Here is a 24,066-nt window from a genome sequence, read left to right as displayed (position 1 = left end):
GCACTGCGAGTCCCCGATGCAGCGTCATCACTCGGAGCATCTGTTTACAGCGATGTAAGACATCCCTCAGACACACCAACAGATGCTTTATCCTTAACTCCCTGCACTCCTCCTCTCTCCCTGCTCTCCTTCACCATCCATCATGACATCGTCAGCATATCTGACCCACGCTACACACCTTACACCTGAACACAGACTCCTGTCTCACGGCAACAGAACATCAACAGATGTAAAGTGTTCAGATCGTCTGACTCTTCTCTGATGGAAGCACACTGAGATTACGGTTATAAAAGTAAACACTGAGCTAGCAAAGATCAGACACAGATTAAACCTGGACCTCTCTGATGTGATACTGAGATCAGACTCAGATTAAACCTGGACCTCTCTGATGTGATACTGAGATCAGACTCAGATTAAACCTGGACCTCTCTGATGTGATACTGAGATCAGACTCAGATTAAACCTGGACCTCTCTGATGTGATACTGAGATCAGACTCAGATTAAACCTGGACCTCTCTGATGTGATACTGAGATCAGACTCAGATTAAACCTGGACCTCTCTGATGTGATACTGAGATCAGACTCAGATTAAACCTGGACCTCTCTGATGTGATACTGAGATCAGACTCAGATTAAACCTGGACCTCTCTGATGTGATACTGAGATCAGACTCAGATTAAACCTGGACCTCTCTGATGTGATACTGAGATCAGACTCAGATTAAACCTGGACCTCTCTGATGTGATACTGAGATCAGACACAGATTAAACCTGGACCTCTCTGATGTGATACTGAGATCAGACTCAGATTAAACCTGGACCTCTCTGATGTGATACTGAGATCAGACACAGATTAAACCTGGACCTCTCTGATGTGATACTGAGATCAGACTCAGATTAAACCTGGACCTCTCTGATGTGATACTGAGATCAGACTCAGATTAAACCTGGACCTCTCTGATGTGATACTGAGATCAGACACAGATTAAACCTGGACCTCTCTGATGTGATACTGAGATCAGACTCAGATTAAACCTGGACCTCTCTGATGTGATACTGAGATCAGACTCAGATTAAACCTGGACCTCTCTGATGTGATACTGAGATCAGACTCAGATTAAACCTCTCTGATGCGATACTGAGATCAGACACAGATTAAACCTGGACCTCTCTGATGTGATACTGAGATCAGACTCAGATTAAACCTCTCTGATGTGATACTGAGATCAGACTCAGATTAAACCTGGACCTCGCTGATGTGATACTGAGATCAGACTCAGATTAAACCTCTCTGATGCGATACTGAGATCAGACTCAGATTAAACCTCTCTGATGTGATACTGAGATCAGACTCAGATTAAACCTGGACCTCTCTGATGTGATACTGAGATCAGACTCAGATTAAACCTGGACCTCGCTGATGTGATACTGAGATCAGACTCAGATTAAACCTCTCTGATGCGATACTGAGATCAGACTCAGATTAAACCTCTCTGATGTGATACTGAGATCAGACTCAGATTAAACCTCTCTGATGTGATACTGAGATCAGACTCAGATTAAACCTCTCTGATATGATACTAAGTTCAGACTCGGATTGAACCCAGAATTTCCTGAGGTGATGCTGAGATCAGACTTGGACTAAACCTGGACTTTTCTCAGGCAATGGTGAGATCAGACTGTACTTAGGTAAGACAGATATAAGGTTAAATGGAGAGAACCCTGAGATCACACAAAGGTAACATCCTGACATTGCTTGGATCAGACCCTGCGGCTCACCTGACACGAGGGCCATTGCGCAGCGGGTCCCTGATGGCTCGTGCAGCGCTGGGCAGAGTGCGGCGGTTGGCAGTGGAGTAGTCAGGCTCCAGCTCGTATGGCTCTTCGTCGTCTGGCCCGAGGCTGCGGCGGTCATCCTCCAGGCCGTACGGCTCGGGCTGGAAGCGCTCCGGCTGTGAGCGGTTGAGGTCCACGGTGCTGCTGCCTCCCACCGGGACCTGTGGCTGTGCCATGTGGCCATAGTCGTCCCTGCGAATGGGCAGGGTGTAGCTGTTCTCCATGCGGTAGCCATAGGGTCGGTAGGGCCGGTAATTGAGGCCACGCGAGAGGCTGCCGTAGTTGTCGCAGACGTCCCCATAGGCATCGTGTGGACTGTAGTATGAGTCTCCATAGTTGCTGTGGTTGTAGGAGCGCGTGAGCGTGGAAGTGGCCTGAGGTGTGACGAAGCGCTCGCCGTTCTTCATGAAGCGACGGTCAATGGAGTCTGTGTAGCTGCCCAGTGGTGAAGAGCCGTCAGGGATCGGCAGCCCGTCCGGACCCAGCGGCACCTGACGCACGGTGCGGGTCGTTACCGTCTTCACCATCTTCGTCACCTGGGACAGCAAACAAAAAAACATTGGAAAGAATAATTAAATAAATAAACATGTATAGAAAGGTCAAGTACATGGAGTATGCTCTCCAGGGCTGAGAATGTGTTTCAGGTTTATTTTCAGAGCTAAGTTCAGAGCTAAAACGCCACCAAGTGTCGAACTGCTTTATTAATCACCACTCAGAATCACACAGCAGTTTAGGAGGAAAAAATAAGATGAATAATTCAGATGCAAGTTGTCTCCGAGTCGTGTGGTGATGAATGGGAGGAAGATGCTTCAGAATGTGTAAAAGCTCTCAGAGGTGATTACTTTGGGGTGATGAATAAGAGCCTGTAGGCAGTGCTGATATTTCCACCACACACCATGTTACTGGAGTTCACTTAATAATGAGCAGGACGTAAAAGTGGCGTCTGATCTAACCAGAGAGGAAATTTTTTTTCCTTGACATGGTTTGGAGCGCGTCCACAACACTACGGCTCGCCTTGCCTGCCTTGTAAATCATTCATTTTTACTTTGAAGTTTGATGATCATAGAGTATTGCAGGATTGGAGTTCAAAAACTCTGGCCTGTTAGATGAGTCACTACTAAAGCTAGAGAGAGAGAGAGAGAGAGAGAGAGAGAGAGAGAGATAAAAACAAGGGCAGTGGGAAAACAGGGCTGGAAGGATTAATCATATTACTGCACTGTTCTCTCAGGCCATCAATCTGTCTGTACGCTCAAACGTCAATAAAGGAGTAAACAACTAAACTCGAAATAGACCCGCAGACAGACCAATCACGTCGCAGTATCGATTCCATACGCAGCATTCAAAGACATGTATCTATGAAGTGCTCTAAATAGCCCTGTCGTACCTGAAGTGGGCGTGGCCTAAACAGTTCAGTACACAGTAAGACTCCCTTCATCCCTCGTTCTCCGTCTTGCCATTCCATCTGAGGCTTGAATAAACGATTGCCTCAGCTCGTTCTTCACAGGTCCACACTGAGGGAGGAGAGAAGCCCGGGTGTTGTGGATTCTGAAACCAATTTGCTGCCCAGCGAACTCGGCAGTGCCGTTAATTAGCTGTTTTGTTGGAGGCTATAAATTTGTCTTGGGAATTAATGAGGCTGATGAAAATGAATCGTCAGCTGAGAGCATCCGTGTCGAGCAAGCCGTTTGTTAAAGCTTAATAACGCTCGTGGGAAACGGCTCTAACGAATCAACTTCTTTCCTGGCGTTGAAGCTTAATCCTGGACCACAGCAGCGCCATCAGACGTCCTGACTTCAGGAGCTTCAGAGCCAATGCTTTATCTCACGCTCATCTCGGCAAACTGTCACATCAAACTGCTAGCCTGCTCTCGAGGTTAATAGCATCCAGAAAATATATCAGTTTATAAGTTCCTGCTTCAAAACTCCTCCAGAAATGTTTCTCCAGTGTCTCTTGTTTTTTTTCCTGTTCATTACAGAGCAATAAAGCAATGACATGAAAATCTGTGAAACAGACCTTAACTCATCAGCCTCTCTATCTTATTTTTTTCTCTCTCGAAGTTATTAAGACAAAAAAAAATGCAGGTTCTATTTGAAATAAATCTCCATAGAAAAAGTGTCGGCATATGAACAAGCCCCGGTAGGTGAGCTGTTACTATAGAAACCGCCCGGTATTAAAGCGAGGGCATTAATATAAAGCGGTGATGTGCAGCGGCACTACAGTCAGAGCTGCTGCTGACCAATCAGAAGGCGAGTATAAGAAGTGAGTATAAGAGTATAGCAGTGCTGCTGTTGTCCTCAGCACAAAGCTCATGTATTAAAGATTTGCTGTTTTTACACTCAGGTGTTTCTCTGTTTCATCAAAGCTGCTTTGAGATGCAATCAGAGAATCACAAACAGCTTTAAAGTAACCAGGACAAGGCTGAGGACAGACACCCAGAGACGTGTGTAGTAGGATATATATATGCCCTCTCTTAATATGTCCCCTCTGTCAGAATGTCCCCTATTTTAATATGTCCCTTCTGTCAGTTTTTGCCTCTCTGTCAATAAGCCCCTTTTGTCAGCATGTCCCCTTTACCAGTATGTCCCCTCTGTCTGTTCTTTTCTTCTTTATCAGTATGTTCCCTCTGTAACTTTGTCCCCTATACCAGTATGTCCCCTCTGTAACTTTGTCCCCTCTGTCAGTATGCCCCCTCTGTCACCATATCGCCTCTGTCACCATGCCCCCATGCCCCCTCTGTCCCCATGTCCCCTATGTCACCATGTCTTCTTTGTTCTGATCCCAGATCAGTTTGACTGAGGACTTAATAATTTAACGGGAAGAAGCCAGTGAGAAGCATCAGAGAAAAACAAATCCAGAAGCAGAGTGAATTGTGTGTGTATTAATGTTTAATGTGTGCAGGTGTGTGTGTGTGTGTGTGTGTGTGTGTGAGAGAGATATAAACACTCTGCAGGGGTGGAGGTTATGTGGAGGTGACTGCTTGGTGAATGCATGTTTCATGCTGAGATTTCACACCAGCGTTGAGTGGCTATGAGCTACAGAGCGAACATAATGTCTGTGTAAAGGCAGAAGAGTTTCATTTCTGCTTCCTGTTCGCTGAACTGCCCTTTTCACAAACAAGCAGATGATAACCAGGAAAAGCGTTGGAGCTGAAAGTGTGTGTAAGAGGAATATTAATGAAACGCTGAGACCTTTAAAGCAGGGGATCTGAAACGTTTATCAGACAGGAACCTCTTTAATTGTAGAATAAGTTCCACACACCTGGAAATGGCCTTTAGGGTTATAAATATTGAACACACGGCATATTAATATAACAGCATCATGGAGACTCTGCTAACTGGATGCAGTGTGGAATCTGAGTTCTCTCAGTGTATGTGTGTGTGTGTGTGTGTGTGTGTGTGTATATATATACACTCATACCTTGGTCTCGGTGCGGCGTGTGGTCCCATCCTCTGACGTCACCACAGAGACGTGTGAAGTGGGCGTTCCGGGGTCCTCCTCTATAGTGACCGTCTCCTCCACCACCTCCTGTGGCTCCTGCATCATGGCCAGAGACGTCTGGTTGCTGGGACTCTGCTCCTGTCAGACAGAGGTCAAAGGTCGTCAGTACAAGGAAGCGGTTGCTGTAGCACTGGCATGCTTTTCCCCCTCACCTTCAGTTATTATTACAGCTTTAATATCACACGCTTGCTTACGAGCCTCAGGGGCTTTGCAGGTGAGAGACGAAATGTCACACTGGAAATATAAGACAAATACGGGATCAAGAGAGGAGAGATAAAAGGAGACGAAGATGGCCTGTGACTAAAGCCGGGTGAGGATGCCGATAGGGTTGTGAAGCAGGTAGATGTGAAGTGACCGGTTTACAGAGTGAATGTTTCTGTGTGATTATTAACCAGGAAGAGAAAACTATAGCAGAACCTTTTCTCCTCTCTGCTGCAGGAAGTGCGCAGTGTTCATCACCTGCACCGAGCTCCTCGTGGGCGAGGAGACATTTCCGAGCTGGAGTGCCTCCCACTAATGCTCGAGTGCTGTCTGCTTTCTAAAAGCTATATCGTGCACTAATGACACTTTGATTAACTCGTGCAAAAGCCTGTTAAGAGCGGATTTTAATATCATTCGCTGTTTATTTGCTGTACAAACAGAAAGATAAAAGCCAGGAGCCGTCGGTACAGCCTCCATGCTTGCTGCCGGGTGGAGAGTCGGGGGGAGATGTGGCCGTGGGAGGCGGGAAAGTGGAAAGCCGTGTTCGTTTCTCACCTCTGGATTGTGTGTGCAGTGGGTTAGTGTGATGGAAGGAGAAAGCCTGTCAGTTGGAATAACGGGCGTCTGACACCATAGCTCTTTTACAGCACGGTGCCTGCGGCGGGTCAGGCGGATGACCGCACGACGCCTCGCAGCTCCGGCACCGGATTCTCCACTGAATCAAAGAAAGATGACTTTGAAATGAGACGAGACACGACAGCACGCAGAGGGAGCTGCATCTATTAAAGCAGGCTGGTTTTAGAAATGTTTTGTTGTTGTTGTTTGTCAGAGGTCTATCATGAGGAACATTTCATTTAGAGCTTCAACAAACATCTTGTATATCTTCTCAAACAAACAAGTATATTAGGTACAAATCACACAACATTATCAACATCCTTTGCTAATAACAGCTCGCTAAGAGTACGCTGAGCAGAAAAGCATCTCAATATGTAATACCTGCAACAGCTGAAGAGCTCATCAGGTTCCTGTAAGGACTGACTCACCCAAACTGGACGACAGCTGAAGGTCTTTCCCCCAGTCTGAATTCTAATTGGTCAGACTGGTTTTCTATAACAGTCATGCAGCTGCAGATGACAGGTTTATATCAATGGCCTTGTTCTAGCAAATCAATGCATTAGTGAAGGTTTCACTTTCCACATGGTTCTGCTCAGTCCTCTGTATAATTGTGCTGGTGTTGATGCACAGTGTGGACGCTTATTGTCCGGGGATTTCTTTTATCTGGAAATGAAAAGACCAGGCTTTTTTTGTTTGTTTGTTTGTTTTGTTGGTCCTGTACCACATTCTTTTCGGGAAACAATGTTGGCAAACGTGGCATAGGAGAGCTTTGATAAAAATATAATAAACCTGCTTGTAGTGCTTTTATAGACCTGTTGAGTTAATTGGGCTCTCTGGAAGGTTTCAGAACACACGCGACAACGGATAAAGGACAAAAGTACAGGGATATGAGACGAGGCGGGATTCTGGCTGACTGGAGAACAGCGGAGGAACTATAACAGATATCCAGCTAGTATTCTGGGTTCTGATTGGTCATAAGGTATTGAGGTTTATAGTTGTGCACTTGCTCTAACACGGTATGGTTTCTATAGTAACAGGGTACTCCATGCTCCACATAAACTACACCTAACTATAAAAAATGCATTACTGTTTTATAAAAAGAAAACACACACACACACACACACACACACACACACACACACACACACACACACTAGAGATTCGGGCCCATGGAACCAAAACAAAATGCGCTGGTCTTTTGCTAAGATTAAGGCAAGAACACTCTGAGGAAAGCAGGAGAGAGCGGTCAGACAGCCGGAAGGATCAAGACTGAGGATTAGATAAAACCTATGCTTCATTCTTCACAGCCTTCAGGACCGATCCGATCAGCACAGGGAAGGATATCTCCAAACACACACACACACACAGAGTGCGTCTGATGCATCACTTGTGGTGTAATGACCATTTGACCTATATTAGAGATACACATTGGCATTAATGCTGTTCAGTCTCTCACAGCGAGCAGGTCTGAGAGCTTCAGGATAATTTACTGCTCCTCTCCCGGCTGCTCCATGGATTTATATCTCACATGCGCACTGAAACCCTAGCAGCTCAGATGATCCTTCAGCTTGTCCGTATATTATTATGAAGCAGAGACTTCGTGTTCCGAGATGTTCTGCATTCCACATTCCGCGGTCTCTGTGTTCTCCGTCTCTGAGCCTGGTCTTAAACACACACAGAGATGGAGAGGGCCTCACGCTGGGCAGGAGGGTGCACCACCAGACGCTGCTTCCACACAGCAATATGAGCGGGGCTCAGATGGGGAAGCCGAAGAGGCTCCCCCGGGGGTTAGGGGGATGTTTCCTAGCAACTGCCCAAAGAAGGAATGCCTGACTACTGAACAGAAAAGGGGTGAAAAGTTCCTCACACGACCCACCAGTGACATGCGCAACAGCGGTTTCCAGCATGCTAACCTCTTACACAAGACTGATCAACACATCTCACAGACACGGTCCAAAGAAAGAGGCCCGATATTCATACGCTGAACAGCTCGGATACCTTATTGTTTCTATAGCAACAGCTCTTTCAGAGTGCAAAAGAAAAGTATAAGAGCTGATGGGGTGAAGGTTTTCGGTTAGATGTTTGTTTAGTGTTTAAGGAAGGAGTCTCCAGTGTCAGTACTTTGTAACCAGTGACCACACGACTGGACAAACAACTTCTGCAGATTGGATTTCACTGCCAGGGTGAGAAGCTTTCTACACTGCTCCTGCTATCAGAAATGGAAATAATGTGTGGAATAACACGAGATGTTTAATAATAAATGCAGGTCGGTGAGCTGGAAAAATGAGATTCTGACTTTCTTGTATCTTCAGTAAGCAGTCCTAAGAAAAAGCTCAGGACAGGAAGTGTCTAGCAGATATTCTCAAGATGAAACGGGAAGAACTCTAAAGAGGACAAACACAGAGGGTGATCATCTTTCCAGCTAAAGAACATTTCCAGTTCATCAGCATCATGACATCCTCCAGCGAGAATCAGCTCGATGCAACTGCCTTGTGTTAGAAAACCAGAGGCAAAGCAAAGCTTCAAGAAGAAGAAGGAATGGAGCTTGTGGTTGTCTTGCCTGAAGGTCAGAACACAGCGTGATGGATTTGCTCCTCTTCCTCCGTGGTGTTCACCTTAAATCACCTGAGCAGCACTAATTCACTGCACCATGGCTAAAGGGATTTTGAGTCGGGCCACAAGCCAGAGATCATTACCGGGCTTTTATACAATTAATCCCCTCGCAAAGACAGTCTGAGTAACCCTGGGTCATCCAATTTAGCCACAGTCCCTTCTGTTCGACCTTCTGCTTTGCCAACTCGCCGAGGTGAGATAACGCTAAGGCGAGCTGGCCTTTAGAGCTCTCCTCCGGGAGATCCGGAAAATATTTGAATCGAGTGCTTGTATAGTTTTATATAAAAACAAAAAAGAAAGAAAGGAGCAGGAGAACATACAGAGTACGGAGATGAACGTTATCATCGACTATCAATGCCAGAGTTGATGATAACAGGAAGGAGCCAAATAAATCATGTAGAGGGGAAGGAAAGGAAGTCGGGAGGAAGGTGACGAGGATGACTGGCGGCACTCCAGCTCCTCCCATTCTCCCGGGCCAGAGGAGGAGAAGATTCTGGCAATGGCTCACTGTTCGAGGTCAGCCAGGACCAGAGGACGTCGGGGTGTTAATGAAGCTGAGGTGGATTCTGGGTAGTCAAGTGCAAGCAAAGACGAGAGCAAGAAGGATTCTGGAGAGGGAAAGTTAGTTTTGGACGGAGCAGAGGGATGGTAGGGGAGGTGGAGGTGGTGGATTTTAAGGAATCTTAACAGCATTCTCTCTCTTTCTCTCCCTTTCCCCTCCTTCCTGCTGCATACACTCCTCCACCACGTCCGCTCTTTCTCCAAACCCCTCACCCGCTCCTGCCCGCTCTTTTGTTCTATTGTGCGAAAACTGTGTGCCACAGACTAAACAAAATAAACAAACGTCTCGCTCCTGAGCCGAGGAGGCTACGAAAAGGCTGCTGCTTCCTTTCGCCATGGCGCAGAGTCAAAACGCTGAAGAATGCGCCGAGTGCACTGATGGATTTCTTCGCTGGAGCACGGAAACGTTCCTCCAACCAATCAGAGCGCTGTTTACTCTTCCATTACAGAGTGATCTATGTGACTGTTTAACTACGTTAAATAATGGCTAAACAATACACCGATTCCAAAAGCTATGAAACACAAGGCCTGTGAGACCAGAACTTTTTGGAGTTGGTCATTTTTTCTTTTTTGAAGCATCTGGAACGAATCAGAGGCAAATGGATCCAAGTCCAAACGTCGCTGGCATTCCTGGAACTCTAGAGGCTTACAGTAGGGTTCGAGTTCGACACACACACACACACACACACAATGCGGAGAGAGGTAAATGTGTGGAATGTGAGCCATTGTTCTTGGCTAGAACATTCATCAGCGCTGTACAGCAGCAGCAGCAGTCAGGGTGAAGAATAAGAGAAGAAGCTAACAGCAGATTATTTCTACACAGTGCACTGAAGTAAACACAGGAAGGGGGCGGGGTTTTGGGTGGAGTCGTGTGGTCTGCCGTCCTATGGTGGATTATTTTCCTGCAGTAGCACGACACGGCGTGTTTGTCTCTCTCCTGATCCTGCGTCAGCTCTGAAAGTACAATGTAGTGACCGACAGCACAAACCCCCAAACAAACAAACCCTCTGAGGACGCTGGGATGTGAAGTCAGACATGAAACTGCCCCGGGGAAGGGGATTAGTTCCACATGGGGTCAGAATGTCAGCAGCAGAATCTGAGCGTATTGTTCCTGTCAGAAGCATTTAAACAGTTCTCTCGCTCTCTGTCTCTCACTTTCGCTGTCTCCAACTGTCTCTCTCTGTCCCTTCTTCCATCTCTTTCTCTCCCTCTCTTGCTGTCTCTCCCTCTCTCTCACTCACTCTCTCTCACTGTCTCTCTCTCCTCTGTTATGTTTGCCAGTCCATCCTTCATGATTGGTTGACTTCTACAGTGATTGATTGACTTCTACAGTGTGACTCAATGATTATGATGATGGTGGTGTTAGCCACGGACTGGTGGTCTCAGCATCATGTCTCAGCGTCATGGCAACGGCTGATGATTGACGGACACCAGGATGCTACGTTTGCATAAGGCATCCACAAAATATATTAATCATTGGTGTTTTTGTTTCATAAGTAAAAATGTTGTCAAGTCAAGAGTAGGAGCTGCAGCTGCTCAGACCTCAGCTCGAGCTCGAGCTCCCAGCGTTGTCAATGATGCCACTCAGGGAACGGATAATGGAGCACAAATTGGTCAAATCCATCACAGTGGAGATTTTGAAAGCAGTGTTCCGGTGGAAATCCTGCTCTGGATCCTCATCATCCTCATCATCATCATCTCAAGCAGAGAGACTGGAGAAAACTAGCACACTGTTTATTATTAGTTTCAGAAACCAGTCTGAAGGAAAGAAGGCTGAATTTTTTTTACACAGCTCCCAGTAGCTGAGTGACTATTACTGGGGTTTTGTTACACTGTTCTGGTTCATAAATGGTGCAGTTTATCCAAAACCTACAGCATCCTGTCCGGCAGTAGAGCAGCTGATCTACTGAGAGCAGAGACATGAAACATTAATGCACAGCAGCGTGAACATGAGGAGAATCTTAATGCTCCTGAAATCTGAGCAGAACCTCGTGATTCTCCTGCACCGTTTTCCTCAAATTAAAATATAAAAACAACCAGTAAGAGTGCGTGTAAGCTCCATGCTGATGAAGGTGATGATGATGATGGTGTTATCAGAAAGCTGCATGTGCTGTAGAGCTGCTGGAGCTGGAAGCTCTGATCTTCTGCAGGCTCCGTAATCAGAGATTGGATGTGTGTGAATTCCTCTGAGGGGAATCTGAGCAGCTGCTCCAGCCGTCCACTCTGACTAATGGAACATGAGGACCCTGCTCTCCATCCATCCTTCTGCATTCCCCCACCTCCATTACCTCTCTGTGTGGAGACCTCAATAAGATACACTGCCCCGCCCTTCCCAACAAGAGAAGAGAGAGAGAGAGAGAGAGAGTGAGAGAGAGAGAGAGAGAGAGAGAGAGGGTGAGAGAGATTTAGGAATAAAGAGAGAGATAGACAGAGAGAGATAGACAGATTTAGGAATAAAGAGAGAGAGAGACAGAGAGAGAGAGAGAGAGAGATAGACAGAGAGAGAGATGCCGGCATGATTACTCTGAATGGATTCACTGGTCTGTGTGTTCAGTGCTGGAACAGTCTCTCTGAAGGTGTTTCAGTGATTAGTGTGGGATTGGATGTGGATTCTCAGTATTGCAGTGTAATTGCTTGTTTAGGTTTTTAATCATAGATTAATGACACACAACAAAAGAGCTTGTGGCTAATAAACTAATAGACCAGGCGAGGATAATGCTCTCTCATTGCCCACTCGCAGAGAATGGAGATGTTCCCTGCACGCTAACCATTAGCGTGTGCGCGCGCATGTGTGTGTGTGCTCCTGAATGGCTGTGAAGTGTGTTTGGGGTCTTGTAAAAGCTTTAGAGATTTATGAACGCTAGTTGGGAGTGTGAAACACGCCACACAGCTGCTGATGCTTTATAAATTCTACATGCAACTGGATGAGTGTGATGTTAGCTAGCATGCTGTTAGCCAGAGGCTGACGATAAAGCTGAGACGGAGACACGACCTTGCCGTCATCAGCACAGGGACTCATCTCACTGACAGAAGAAACTACTGCTACAGCAACTCATCGACGGGACGACATCTTCCGTTGCATCTTTCAAGCTGCGGGGCTTCCCGGGCAACGGAGCTCGTTTACATGCTAACGAGTCGCGTGGTGTTGTCCTCCGCCGCTGAAACTTCGAGTCAGGAGATGAAAAATAAAAAACAACACATGATGATGAGGAGGAGGAGGAGGAGGAGGAGGAGGAGGAGTTGGCTTAGGATCTGCAAAGGCACCAGCCTTCCCTAGCATCCTCCAATAAACCTGCTCCTGTGTGTGTGTGTGTGTGTATGTGTATAAAAGATTAGCAAATTATGGAAAGAGTCCACAGTCATGGCTGCCAAATCAGTTTAGGCTCATTTCAGAGGCAATGACACTGACTCGGACACCTGCCTCGCTCGCCAAACAAACGTCCGACTCCAGCCTCACAAACCAAACAGTGTGAACCGTGCGTGTGTGTGTGTGTGTGTGAGGACATGTACGTGCGCAGAGCGTTGGCACAAACACTCTTTGTATCAGTACAGGAAGGACGTGCCGAGAAGCTTCCTGTCTCTGAGTGCCTGGAATGTAGCCCCGCCCTTCCTGTCCCTGATGGAGAGATCCCCTGTCCACAATAAACAAGTTTAATCTATACTAAACTCCACACACACACACACACACACACACACACACACACAGTGTGTTCTAGTTCATGGTAATGAATGAAGTAGCTTGATGGGGGTGGTTAGTGCAGGTCTCATGTGGATATTCCTCCGCTCTCGGTACGAGTTTGATTTAACGGCACGGATCCTCGGGTCACTGCAGCGGACGGGGTTTTTCACACGAACGCATAATTACACAGTCCAACTGATCTAATGTCCTTAGATGAACTTGGAGGCAGTTTCTGAGTGACCGCTGGTGAAGCAGCAGCTCTGAGTCTCAGACTACACAGGAAGCAGCAGGAGAAACTCCTGAATAAAGCTGACCAGGAGAATATCCATTTAAAGATCATCGAGATGTCTCTGTGGTTCGTCTAGTCACTGTACTGATCAGACTCTAGCCTCCTCTTTCCTGTCTCACTGACCCTCACTGTCCATCACGCTCACGTCTCTAACAGCGCTCTACAAACAGTCAGAACCATCCTCTTTGTACTTTTTATCCCTTTCTGGTTACATTAATTCCTGATCTTGCTCACGTTCCTGCACCAGCTGTACAGCGTAAACTCTTCCATCCAGAAAACACTACAAACTACAGACCAACACTGGACACATCTCCATGGCGACAATCACAAAGCTTCTGACCAATCAGAATCCAGAACTGGGGTGAAATGTAAATGTTGTCAGGTTGTGCGCTAGTGCCGTGAACGCTTCAGCCTGCTTCCAGCTGCTGCGGTCATGGAATTGTAGAAAAGAGAGAGAGAGAGAGAGAGAGAGAGAGAGAATGTGGAGGCGGATCTGGAAAGGGATTTTTTTTTCTTTGGCAGAAGTGAAGGAACACGATCCCACAGAGGAATCACACCCTTCTGTGTCAAACCCCAACAGAGCCTGGGACCCAAAATAGCCTACAACTGCATTCTCATTTGGAACTATTTTCTCTCCCTCACACACAAACGCACACACACACACAGCTGCAGCAGGGCCGAGTCCAGACTGACACAGCTAATCTAATCTGTGTACAAATCAGGTCTGGGGGCTCTGGCTTCATTCAGTGAAAACACACACACACAGTTTCTCTGTCCCTGGGGAATGTGCTTGCTGACTGCAGTTAGTGAAAAGGCAACACAATGGAAGAACAAAAGCAGAATAAATAAGAGAAACAGCAGCAGCACTTTGTGAAAACAGGAGTCTGTCTTTAGTAGAATTTCCCCTTCCTCCTCAGAGCCACTGAACGAGACGTACGCTTACAGACAGGGCATTACGGTGCACTGACCCCTGATGACCTCCGTCATCCCATTAACGTCCTGGACCGGAGAGCGAACGTCATCCATCCTGGAACTACAGCAAGGAAAGATGAAAAACTGAGTCACATCGAGTCAGACTGAGTCAGATAGAGTCACACTGAGCCAAACTAAGTCACAACATGACACAGCGAGTCACACTGAGTTACACTGAGTTACAGTGAGCCACAACATGACACAGCGAGTCATAATGGGTCAGACTGAATCACAGTGAGTCACACTGAGACACAGAGAGACACAGAGAGTCACAGCAAATCACAGTGAGTCACAGCAAGTCACACCGAGTCACAGCGAGTCACACTGAATCACAGCGAGTCTCACTGAGTCACAGCGAGTCAGACTCAGGGTTTTCTGGGAGGTCTGTGTGTCCTGCACCTGCCTCGGAGCTCTGTGATGGCAGCATGTGGATGTCTGGAGGAGAGAAATATGAAGGGGATGTTTAGTGGAATCCCTCCAGCTGCTGAGGGACGAGGAGGAAGAGGAGGATGGGAAAAGGGAGGAAGGCGGCGTCTCGTCTCTCTACTCCTGTGTAACTGATTAGAGTCTAATTATATCAGAGGCTGCCCCGAGTCCTGCAGTGATCCCCTGATACAGTAGCCAGTGTCCTGTACGAGGAGCTAGCTTTATAATGGTCACTCTGGTCATGGTGTTTATTTCCACTTCACACGTTTCTGCTCTACAGCAGGAGAGATCACTCGTCTCAGCTCTTGTGTTACTGGTCAGTGCTGAATACTGAAAACTGTCAGCCAGTGTGATGAGAGTTGTGAAGTGTTGTTAAGGATAAAAATGACCAAATAAAAAAAACAAAACAGCTCGTCCTGGACGTCTGACCTCCACCTCCGGCTGCATTTGGATGAGAGCTTCACTGAGGCAATGTGACGACCTGCGCTGGGTGGACTGCTGAGGTTTTTCCAACGCCAGCAGCCAGAAATTCCTAACGCTTAGCCTTTCTCAACGCTTCATATGGAGCTTATTGCTGACGTCCCCTGAGGGACCTCCAGCCAGAACCTACACCTGACGTGTACGAGCCGGGAAGACAAAGAACATCTTATCCTACTGCAAATATGTGGACAAGACCACAGGAGCTGCAGAAACAAACCCAAACAAAGCACTTAAAGTAAAGAAGGATAAAGCTCTGGAATGTTCTGGAAAGCTGCATCTTATTGCCTCTTCAGTACAGACTGATCAGTGGAAGTGAAAGCAGGAGAAATAAAAACACAGCAGGTTTGGTGTATTTGTAGAAGATCGGGTCTGAGGGAGGGAAAGAGTCCAGACTTCAGGGGGAAAAGAAAGAACTGCAAAAACCCTGAATTATAAAATGTTCATCAAAAAATAATCAAGCTCCAGCTTCAATGAGAAAAGATACAATAAAACATTGCTGCTGCTGCTGAAGCTCCTCAGCTTCCAAAGCTCCTCAGCTGCCCAAGCTCCTAAAGCTTCTCAGCTCCTCAGGCTCCTAAAGCTCCTCAGCTCTCCAAGCTCCTAAAGCTCCTCAAGCTCCTCAACTCCTAAAGCTCCTCGATGCCCAAGCTCCTACAGCTTCTCAGTTCCTGAAGCTCCTCAGCTCCTCAAGCTTCTTAGCTCCCCAAGCTCCTCAAACTTCTTAGCTCCCCAAGCTCCTTAAACTTCTCAACACCTGAAGCTCCTCAGCTCCTAAAGCTCCTCTGTGCTGCTCAGCTCACCTCCATGAGGCCACGGTTTGGCGTCAGACCTCCATCCATCCTGTCCCGCTGTGAGGAGAAGATGGAGGACAGTCCAGCTCCTGTTTAATGGCCTGCGCTTCCAGATGTGGTGCGAGTTTACCTCAGCGATAAAACAAACTGGAAACACATGTGGAACATTAATAATGACGAGTCAATAGCGTCCTGACTCCAGGTTTATTCTCACTCCGGGCTACAGTGTCCAGCTCTTTACACACACACACACACACACCATTCAGCAACATCACGCTCTCTCAGGGACGAATCCGAGAAAGAGAAAACACACACGAACCTGGGATCTGCTCATATCTCATGCTTCAGGAGAAATCTCAGAAACCTTTACACACAGAGATGCAATTCTTCACGAGCAATAAATAAATAAATAAATAAATAAAACGCCCTGTCTGCCTGACAGACTTCAGCTTGACATTTGGATCAATGGGAGTTCAGAACATCGGGCTTGACCTGAGGAGAAAAGAAATATGAGCCTGGAATAAAAAAAACGCTTCAAAAAGCTACGCTGACAAGCACCAAATGTCAGAAAAAATATTGCGCGCGGATTTGTTTTTAAACTGTTCTCACCCGTCACACGTCCCATTAGCTAAAACGTGTAGAAAATAAAAAAACGTCTCGGATTCCTGCGTTTCTGAAACAGGAGGTAGAATTTTTCCTTTTCTGCCTCTATAATGGTTCTGGAGCTTTAAGCTGCTTCACTGAACAAACAATTTATTAAGTTCTTCCTGCAGCAGGTCCACAGCTGGGGGTCGATCCAGTCACTCACACACACTCACACACACTCACACACACACTCACACACACACACACACACGTCTATCAGTTAGCTGGAGGATGTCAATCTGACAAAGAAGTGAAGGTTTGCGCTTCAGACACACTCTGACTCTCTGGAGGACTTTCACTGGAGATTTTCCTGATTTATTTACAGCATTGTGTAATGCTTCCACTCTTCCACGCGTGAGATGCTAGGTCTATGCTAATACATGATGCTTGCCCTTTCCCTGAACTCTAACCTGCTCACGCTTCTGATTAGCAACTGGAAGCAAGTACAGGAATCACAGATCGTCAGCAGGTCCAGCGGCTGCTGTTTAATTCAGGGTCCCTGCGGATCTGATGGGAATGTCTGGACCGAGAAAGAGAGAGAGATAGAGATAGAGAGAGAGAGAGAGAGAGAGAGAGAGAGATGTGACCATGCTATCCTTCCCCCTCTTCTCTCCATACATTATTCATCCTAATTAGCTGGATTGAAATTCAGTTCCAGCTGCTCTCGCGCCCGTGTCCCCTCTCTCCGGCTCGCTCCGTGCCCGTGCGGCTAATCAAAAGTTCAGAGCGTGTATCAAAAATCATTAGGCGGAGACAGCATAAATAAATAAAGCCGTGCTTAATGACTACACGGAGTCTAAGCGTGTCGGCATTAGTATTCCCTTTTCGCCGCTCGGACGCCTTCCGTTGCTAAAATCTGTGACATGGACGGAGCGAGCGTGCGGAATTAAAGGAAGGATTCAGATAGGAAAAGGGAAGGAGGTGAGCGGAGGAGAAGCAGACTCTTGTGGATGAAGGATGGAGCTCCAGCATGACATGTGGCTTGCACACGCTGTGGTCTTAATGGATTAAAAGCTCCGGAGGAGGAGGAGGAGGAGGAGGAATCAGGATCCACATCATCCGTTTGGTCAATAGTGCTGGGAAAAATGACCGCACGGATCTGGAGGCTCTGCTCCTCGCCTCTACATAAACCCTCTTACAAAAGCACGCCTTTAATTTGCTGCAGCACCGGGACGTGTGGGCTTGAAAATCAGTCGCCACAAACAATAGAAAGACATTCCTCAGGACTTTCTCCTACACTGAGTCAGGACGAGAGAGACACACAGATCGCTGGTCTCCTGATAGACATGAGGACGTGTCGGAAGATCTCTGGCTACAGAAACATCTTCTCTGGAATCAGGACTCCGGTGTGGAGCTGCTTCACTGCCAATTACAGCCTCCAAACATATTAAACTCCCACTGAGAGAGAGAGAGAGAGAGAGAGAGACAGAGACAGAGAGAGAGAAATAGAGAGAGAGAGAGACAGACAGAGGGAGAGAGAGACAGAGAGAAATAGAGAGAGAGAGAGAGGGAGAGAGAGAGAGAGACAGAGAGAGACAGAGAGAGAGAAATAGAGAGAGAGAGAGACAGACAGAGGGAGAGAGAGACAGAGAGAAATAGAGAGAGAGAGAGACAGAGACACAGACAGAGAGACAGAGGGAGAGAGAGACAGAGAGAAATAGAGAGAGAGAGAGAGAGAGAGAGAGAGAGGGAGAGAGAGAGAGAGAAACGGACCAGTTGAGGTTCATTAGACAACTCAATAGAGCTTTCAGGAATGTCGGAAGCTCGCCTCTCGCTTTTGTTCCCCTTTCACGTCCTGGTAGGAATGAGACGCTTGGCCGTTAAGAGGGAAAGAGAATGAGATGAGGTGAGGTGAGAGAGAGAGAGAGAGAGAGAGAGAGAGCGCTTCAGCGATGGAGCTAGCAGCAGATGACAGTTTTCCTCTCTCTGACTGCGTCTATTGTTTTCATGCTCTATTGATGATAAAGCAGAAGGCTTCAAAAAAAATTTCCGCATAATTTGGTCTCCGTGGTGGTTTACTTTGAACTTGTGAAATTTCTTAAAAGTTTGGAGAGAGAGAGGGAGAGAGAGAAAGAGAAAAGGCAGAAGAAGCAGAAGAAGAAATCAAGGTAGCCAGTGGCCTCCTGTCAGCTTCCATTAACTGGGGAAAGTGGAAGACGCTCTCTGGACCTCCACTTCCTGTAATGAGCCTGTATTGTGAGATAAAGCTGCAGGGGAATCTTGCTTTGCCAACACACACACACACACACACACACACACACACACACACACACACTGAACGCTCCCATCAGCGTTCCTCAACGCTCTACACGGCCAGAGAATTTTAAACGCTCAATCATCCGAGTCGGGGCGGGTGTCATATTTTTGGCTGAGGATGTCACGCTCTGGGGGGAAAATAAACTCCATGTGGTGTAGAGAGAGAGAGAGAGAGAGAGAGCACACACTCAACACACACTCAACCCTGGGGTTATTTATATTCCTCCTACCCCACAGAGGAGCTGAATCTGATTGGTCAGAAGGTGTTTAGTAGTGTGAGAGTATGTAAAGGTTGCTATAGGAACAGCTTAGGCAGGGACTCTCCTGTAGCTCCGCCTCTGTGGATGTACCTGTGGATAAGCAGATAAACTTTCCAGCTGTAACGACGGGTCAGTTTGAGGTGGTCATAAATCTCAAAACGGGGCACATGCTAACCGTTTCTGTCCCCGAGGCCACGCGCTTCACATGGTCACTCTGTCGTAAACAACATGGCCGATGCTGCCTCGGGAGCCCCTCCCCCACCTGGGGCCTCTCGAACCAGCTGGTGGAACGGGGTAGAAGTGTGTGTGTGTGTGTGTGTGTGTGTGTGTGTGTAATACACTCTATACATATCTGTCAGAGGAGCCCCAGTTCTTTTGAAAATGGAGGATGGAGATAAAGCTCAGTGAAGGAGGAAGTAAGAGACGAGTGGAGAGAGGGAGGAGGAGGAGGAGGAGGTGAGGGGTGTATGAACTGGCTCTTAATCGATCCGGGAGGCTGATGGATGGAAAAAGTGTCTCGGAGCACAAAGACATCGATCTTACGTCTGTATAAAGAACTCCCGATTGTGTCCATGTCAAAGGCATTTTCTCAAGTTCAAAGTGCGCGGCTTTATCCTTATGCAAACGTGTGTGTGTGTGTGTGTGTGTGTGTGTGTGTGTAAAAGAGAGCGAGAGAGAGATTTGACTGATTAGTCACAAATGGATGGAAAGAAGGAGAAGGACAAAAGTATGAAACATGTTCTTCACTTTCCAATACTGGTTAATACACAGCAGCCATTTCTGTGTGTGTGTGTGTGTTAGAGGGAGAGAGAGTGAAAGAGAGAGAGAGAGAGAGAGAGAGAGAGTGTGATCAATCTTGATGCCTGGACTGGTTCCTTGTTTCTATGGTACAAGATGAAAAGGTGTCAAACACGCACGCACGCACACACACACACACACACACACACACACACGCACACACACTCTTACATCTCTGTGCTGAGAGGTGAAAATGTATCAGATAAATCATCAGATAAGAGTATGATTACCTGCTAATCTCTCCATGTCACCAGCCACTCTACACCACACACACACACGCACGCACACGCACACACGCGCACACACACACACACACACACACACACAGGACAGATTAAAAGAAGATTTATTTCCACAGAAAAACAGGGCAACCCCTCCTCCCTGTCCAACACACATCTGATAACTTTCTCTCTCTCCTTTGCTGCTTCTCACTCTGTCTGTCCATCTCTCTCTTTCTCTCTCTCTCTGTCCATATTGCTCTCTCTTTGTCTCTGTCCATCTCTCTCTCTTTCCATATTGCTCTCTCTTTGTCTATCTGTCCATCTCTCTCTCTCTCTCTCTCTCTCTCTCTCTCTCTCTTCTAATCTCTATAATGAAAACTGATACCTAATTAAAAATACAAAAAAAAACACCATAAGGCATGTGTATGAGGTTGGACACACACACACACACACACACACCCTCTGTGTGAAACTATTTAAGCACAGTGCAGGCGAGTACTACAGGTCATAAACATAGCCACTGACTCTGTGTGTGTGTGCACTATTTGCAGTCATGCTGAGTGTGTGTGTGTGAGTGTGTGTGTGAATGTGTGTGTCTGTTGGGGTCAAGAGAAAGCACAAGGCTATATTAGTTGCACACACCCAGCTTGCCAAATGGGTTACAGAAGCGCTCATGCCACAGCATCATGTATGAATGTAGAGTGTGTGTTATTAAGGGAAGCATTGATCACTGATCTCAGACCTGCTCTGTGGATTATTATACAGCTATACATACAGGAACTCTGCTGATCCTGGATCAGTGTGAACACACAAACATGGGCTGGGAGCTAAAAGTGGTGGTGAAGATCCTCTTAGAAGCTTATATCCACTTATACATAGCCAGTGGCACTTGTCCTAACACTCACACACACACACACACACACACACACACAGACAGGCGGCTATCAAACATGACCACAGGGGGTCCTGCACATCCGCCAGCCGTTTCTGGGTCAGTGTGCATCTGCAGCATGCAATCCGTTCCGCATTGATTCATATGGAGGAGTGTTTACAGACGGTGGGGACTGGAGGGCAAGTGGACCCCCCATAAAAAAAAAAACCACCCACCCACACAGAGGTCTAATTATTGAGAGAAAAAAACACAAACAAGAAGAAGTAGGCATTTGAACAAAGAGAGAGACAGGAAGTGAGGTCACACGGCAGTCATCTGTCAGTTTGAGGCAGAAAATCTACAGATACGCATCTGAACCTTTTCCAAACATTTCCTGTGTAGAAAACCCAGCTAGGAGAGCGCAGAAATAAACCCGTACAGTATCACATAACAACTCTGTGCTGTGGTATTAAAGCTGACCTCATCACGTGAGGCGCTAGTCGGCACAGCACACGCCCGGTCACGACACACACCGCCGTCCACACAAACACACCCTGCTTCCCTGCCCCGGATTCATCTCCACCACAGAAGCCGAGATGAATCTCGATCCGGACAGGTGTTAGCCTTCCGCGTAAAGGTGCCAGGATATGAAGGGATGGGCGAGAATGTTAGGAATCTCACTCATCTGGAGGTTAAAGGTCATGAACTGGCATCTTAAACGTTTTTTTTTTTTTTGAGGTGCCGATGTTCTCCGGTGTCACTAACGCCAGATTCAAGATGGAGCGAGGAGTCGGTTAGCAGATTAACGGCCGCTTGGAATGCGCCTCGGTACCAACTTCTTTATAGACTCGGAGGACAATCAATCCCCGCGGCTTTATCTCGTGCTTTGGGGGGAAGGGGGGTGGGGGGGCGTCGGGGTTCTGGAGGAAATAAACGCGGTGGTGCGGCTAGCTGCTGTGGAAACAGCTCTGTGAGGAAAACGCACCGAGACTAACGCACCGGGGAGGGAAAAAAGCAGGACATTCCTCTGCCGTCCAAACGCCTTTGCTAAGCGATGAAACAATGGCACGGAAAAGCCGTGGTGGTGCTCACAGCCAATAGAGTGTCCAGATGTGCTAAATCTTCTAGCCTCTGGCACGGCATCCATTAAAGTTCAACATCATATCCGTCTCTTACCGATTAGCCTCAGAAATGAAGCTCAACGTGTTTCTTTTTCCCCTCATGTGTGAAAGAGTGTGAAACAAAACAAACACTGAGCATCCAGTCGAGTCCGGTTTCCACACACACACACACACACACACACACACACAAGCATTGTGCATCGCTGCTGCTTGGGAAATCAGGTGATATTTAAGATGCTATAGTGAGAGATTTGAAAAGAAAGAAGGAGAGAGAGAAAGAGAGAGACGGAGAGAAAATTCCTCCAGACTGACCTGTTTGACTTCAGCAGGCATGGCTGAGTTCCCGAGCGCACGCAGACACCGAGAGAGAGCAAACTTTCAGCGTGTGTGTGTCCTAAATCACAGTCGTGTGGAAGATAAGCGGCTCAGATCTGCACAGCCATCCTTTCATCGCACGCGTGCACTCCTCCTCCTCCTCCGTCCTGTCTCTCGCATGCTCCGAGTGCGTCCGTCTGAGGCAAGAGCTCGCCGTTACAGAATCCACGCGAAATACGCAGAGAGTCAAAACAAACCCGAGCGCGCACTCACACACTCGCACCGTGTGAAAAAAAGTTGCCCCTGCCTGGAGAACAAAACCCCTGGGTCGAGTGAGGGAGGGGAAAAGAGAGAGAGAGAGAGAGAGAGAGAGAGAGAGGAGGGGTGTGTGCGTGTGTGTGTGAAAAGAATCCTATCCGAGTTGTCCGGCTGTGTGAGAGTAACGCTTTCCTGCTCCCTCTCTCTGGTCTCCTCACACTGCATCTGAGCAGACGAGGCAGAGAGAGAGAAAAAAGGAGGGAGGGAGGGGGCTGACAGACGGACGCAGCTGGGGAGAGAGAGAGAGAGAGAGACTCCACCTAGCCGACGTGCCAAAGGAGCACAATCCTGGCGAAGAAGACACAACTTTTCCCTTCATCCCTTCATTTTGCCCCCTCTCTCTCTCTCTCTCTCTCTCTCTTTCTCTCTTTGTGTTTCTGTGCTTTGTCCTTTTGTCCTTCAGTCTGATAAATATGTGAGAGCCCTTCCAGAGAGTGAGGATGAATTTTAATCTTTCCCTGTATCTTAGATTTCATTAAAAAGGGTTCCTTTCATACAAACAATCTGTACCAGTTCTTGGCTCTGTAAACAAAACGTTTCTTCGCTAGCGTCCAGGATTAGCGTTGGAGCTTTAGGACACGCCCCCTGTCGGAGTCTGACGCTGACATGGAGTAAAAAACTCTGAGCTGTTCATTCGGCTCTCTGACTTCCTCTCTCTGAGCCTTCTTTTAGATAAGAGTGCATCACGTCAGCACGTCTCGGAGAAACCGAATCAGATCGCTGCGTTGCTAAGCTACTAGCTAGATTTGGGCTTTTTCAGCGGCGCTGCAGGCATTAAACACGGTATAAAGTTTTATTTCCAGGAGAATGGCTTCAGTCAGGGCTTCGCTCCATCCTCACGCATCAGAAATGTCTCTTTCAGCCTGCGTCATGCTGCAGCTTTCATCCATTAAAGCACTCTGAACTGTTTTTCTATCAAGTCCAGAGACGTGAAAAGTCCTGATGATGAGGTCAGCCTAATTAGCATTAAAATGGGCTTTGAGGAGTTTTTAGCTTCTACTTCATTTTAGACTTGTATACAGAACCTTCATGGTTCCTCAGAGGGACTGGCAAAGAACCAACATAATGACAGAGTAATCTACAGACTGAAATTTGTTGTTCATAGACTGAGTCATTGATTCACTGAGTGATTCTTTGATTAACTCATTCATCCTTTCAATTACTGAGTGCTTTGTTTATTGATTCATTCACTCATCTTCCTTTATTCACCGAGTGATTTAATGATTCATTCATTCACCGTCCTCCATTCACTGGTTCATCTCGTTCATCTTAATCCACTAAGTGATATTGATTCATTTGT

The 24,066-nt window shown here is 47.1% G+C and overlaps 1 protein-coding gene across 7 annotated transcripts in view; it reads right to left on the bottom strand.

Moving 5' to 3' along the window:
- arvcfb (ARVCF delta catenin family member b) overlaps positions 1-24,066 on the bottom strand; it is a 145,555-nt gene that overhangs the window by 53,494 nt on the left and 67,995 nt on the right. For 6 of the 7 annotated variants that reach the window (XM_058375052.1, XM_058375047.1, XM_058375050.1 and 3 more), the window contains 2 exons: positions 5,254-5,412; positions 1,780-2,372 (listed from right to left, as the gene is read on the bottom strand). In XM_058375052.1, the coding sequence (XP_058231035.1) occupies positions 1,780-2,372; positions 5,254-5,412 (752 nt within the window). Of the gene's footprint in view, positions 1-1,779; positions 2,373-5,253; positions 5,413-22,445; positions 22,943-24,066 lie in introns of those variants that run through there. The other variant, XM_058375053.1, reaches the window with a different exon arrangement.

Source organism: Hemibagrus wyckioides, linkage group LG22, assembly GCF_019097595.1.
Source record: "Hemibagrus wyckioides isolate EC202008001 linkage group LG22, SWU_Hwy_1.0, whole genome shotgun sequence".
Classification (NCBI taxonomy): domain Eukaryota; kingdom Metazoa; phylum Chordata; class Actinopteri; order Siluriformes; family Bagridae; genus Hemibagrus; species Hemibagrus wyckioides.
The sequence above is the reverse complement of the archived record's forward strand: the minus strand, read 5'-3'. Positions and strand labels throughout refer to the sequence as shown.